Source organism: Perkinsus marinus, assembly GCF_000006405.1.
Source record: "Perkinsus marinus ATCC 50983 genomic scaffold scf_1104296967558, whole genome shotgun sequence".
NCBI lineage: Eukaryota > Perkinsozoa > Perkinsida > Perkinsidae > Perkinsus > Perkinsus marinus.
In genome coordinates, this window is record NW_003203488.1 from 151 (window position 1) to 1,034 (window position 884).

The following is an 884-nucleotide window of genomic DNA, read 5'->3' on the forward strand; positions in this document are numbered from 1 at the left end:
AGTTTGAGATTCCACTTCCAGAACACGACTCAGCTGAACTAGAATCGATGCACGTTAACTGGGCAGAAAGAAGTCTGGCGGAGTTTTATCGTTCTATGTCGCCGTCGTGAATTTATGGTGAATCGAGCGGAGCGATGCTGCTGTTGTATTGGTCTCATGTAGGTACATTGCCAAGTTGGTGTTTGATCGCCGACATACTACGTACACTATGTGGAAAGAAGGAGCCTTGATAGGCGCTGTGTGCTTCCGGTGCTACTTCAAATACGGTCTGCTGGAGATAGCATTTCTTGCTGTAACGAGTGATGAGCAAGTGAAGGTAGTGGGGAAAGGGAGCAGTGGGAGGATTGAGTATTCACTTGTAGTGGTGGGGTGAGTAAAGAGGCACTACTAGTAATTTGGGGTGAATTCGCGGTGGAGTGGTATTCGTCTGTAGGGCTATGGTACGCGGCTGATGAATCGACTGAAGGAGTTCATCAAGCAGTGCAATCCGCATATAGAGGCGGCCTCGCCAGAGTTTCGGCTGATCACGCATTTCATAACGTATGCGGATAATGCTGCTGTAGGGTATTTTGCGAAACAGGTGGGTCGGAATTTGACCGCGCGCCACGAAATTCAATTGCTTTTATTAGGGGTTCACCAAGCACGTCAAAGTTCCCAAGTACATCTGGTCAGGGTGAGCTGGATGATAAAATCGTGGCGCGTGACGGAATTTTCATCGTTTAGGATGATCAAATCGTACGAAGGTGCCCACATGATGTCGGTGGAGCTCGCCTTGGATGTGAATTATCTCCGAGTGGCTGATATGCTCTCTGAAACTCGACAGAAGATCTGGCAAGATGCACTGTAGGAGGGGTTGTCAATTTAGAATTTTGTGGCGCGTGACG

The 884-nt window shown here is 48.5% G+C and overlaps 1 protein-coding gene across 1 annotated transcript; it reads left to right on the plus strand.

Annotated features, from left to right (window-relative positions):
* Positions 1–208: 208 nt before the first annotated feature.
* Pmar_PMAR028604 (histone acetyltransferase gcn5, putative) lies at positions 209–847 on the plus strand (the record flags this gene model as incomplete). Its single annotated transcript, XM_002768663.1, has 4 exons — positions 209–316; positions 434–580; positions 630–673; positions 724–847. The coding sequence occupies 4 exons, from the start codon at positions 209–211 to the stop codon at positions 845–847; spliced, it is 423 nt and encodes a 140-aa protein (XP_002768709.1).
* Between the last annotated feature and the right edge of the window lie 37 nt (positions 848–884).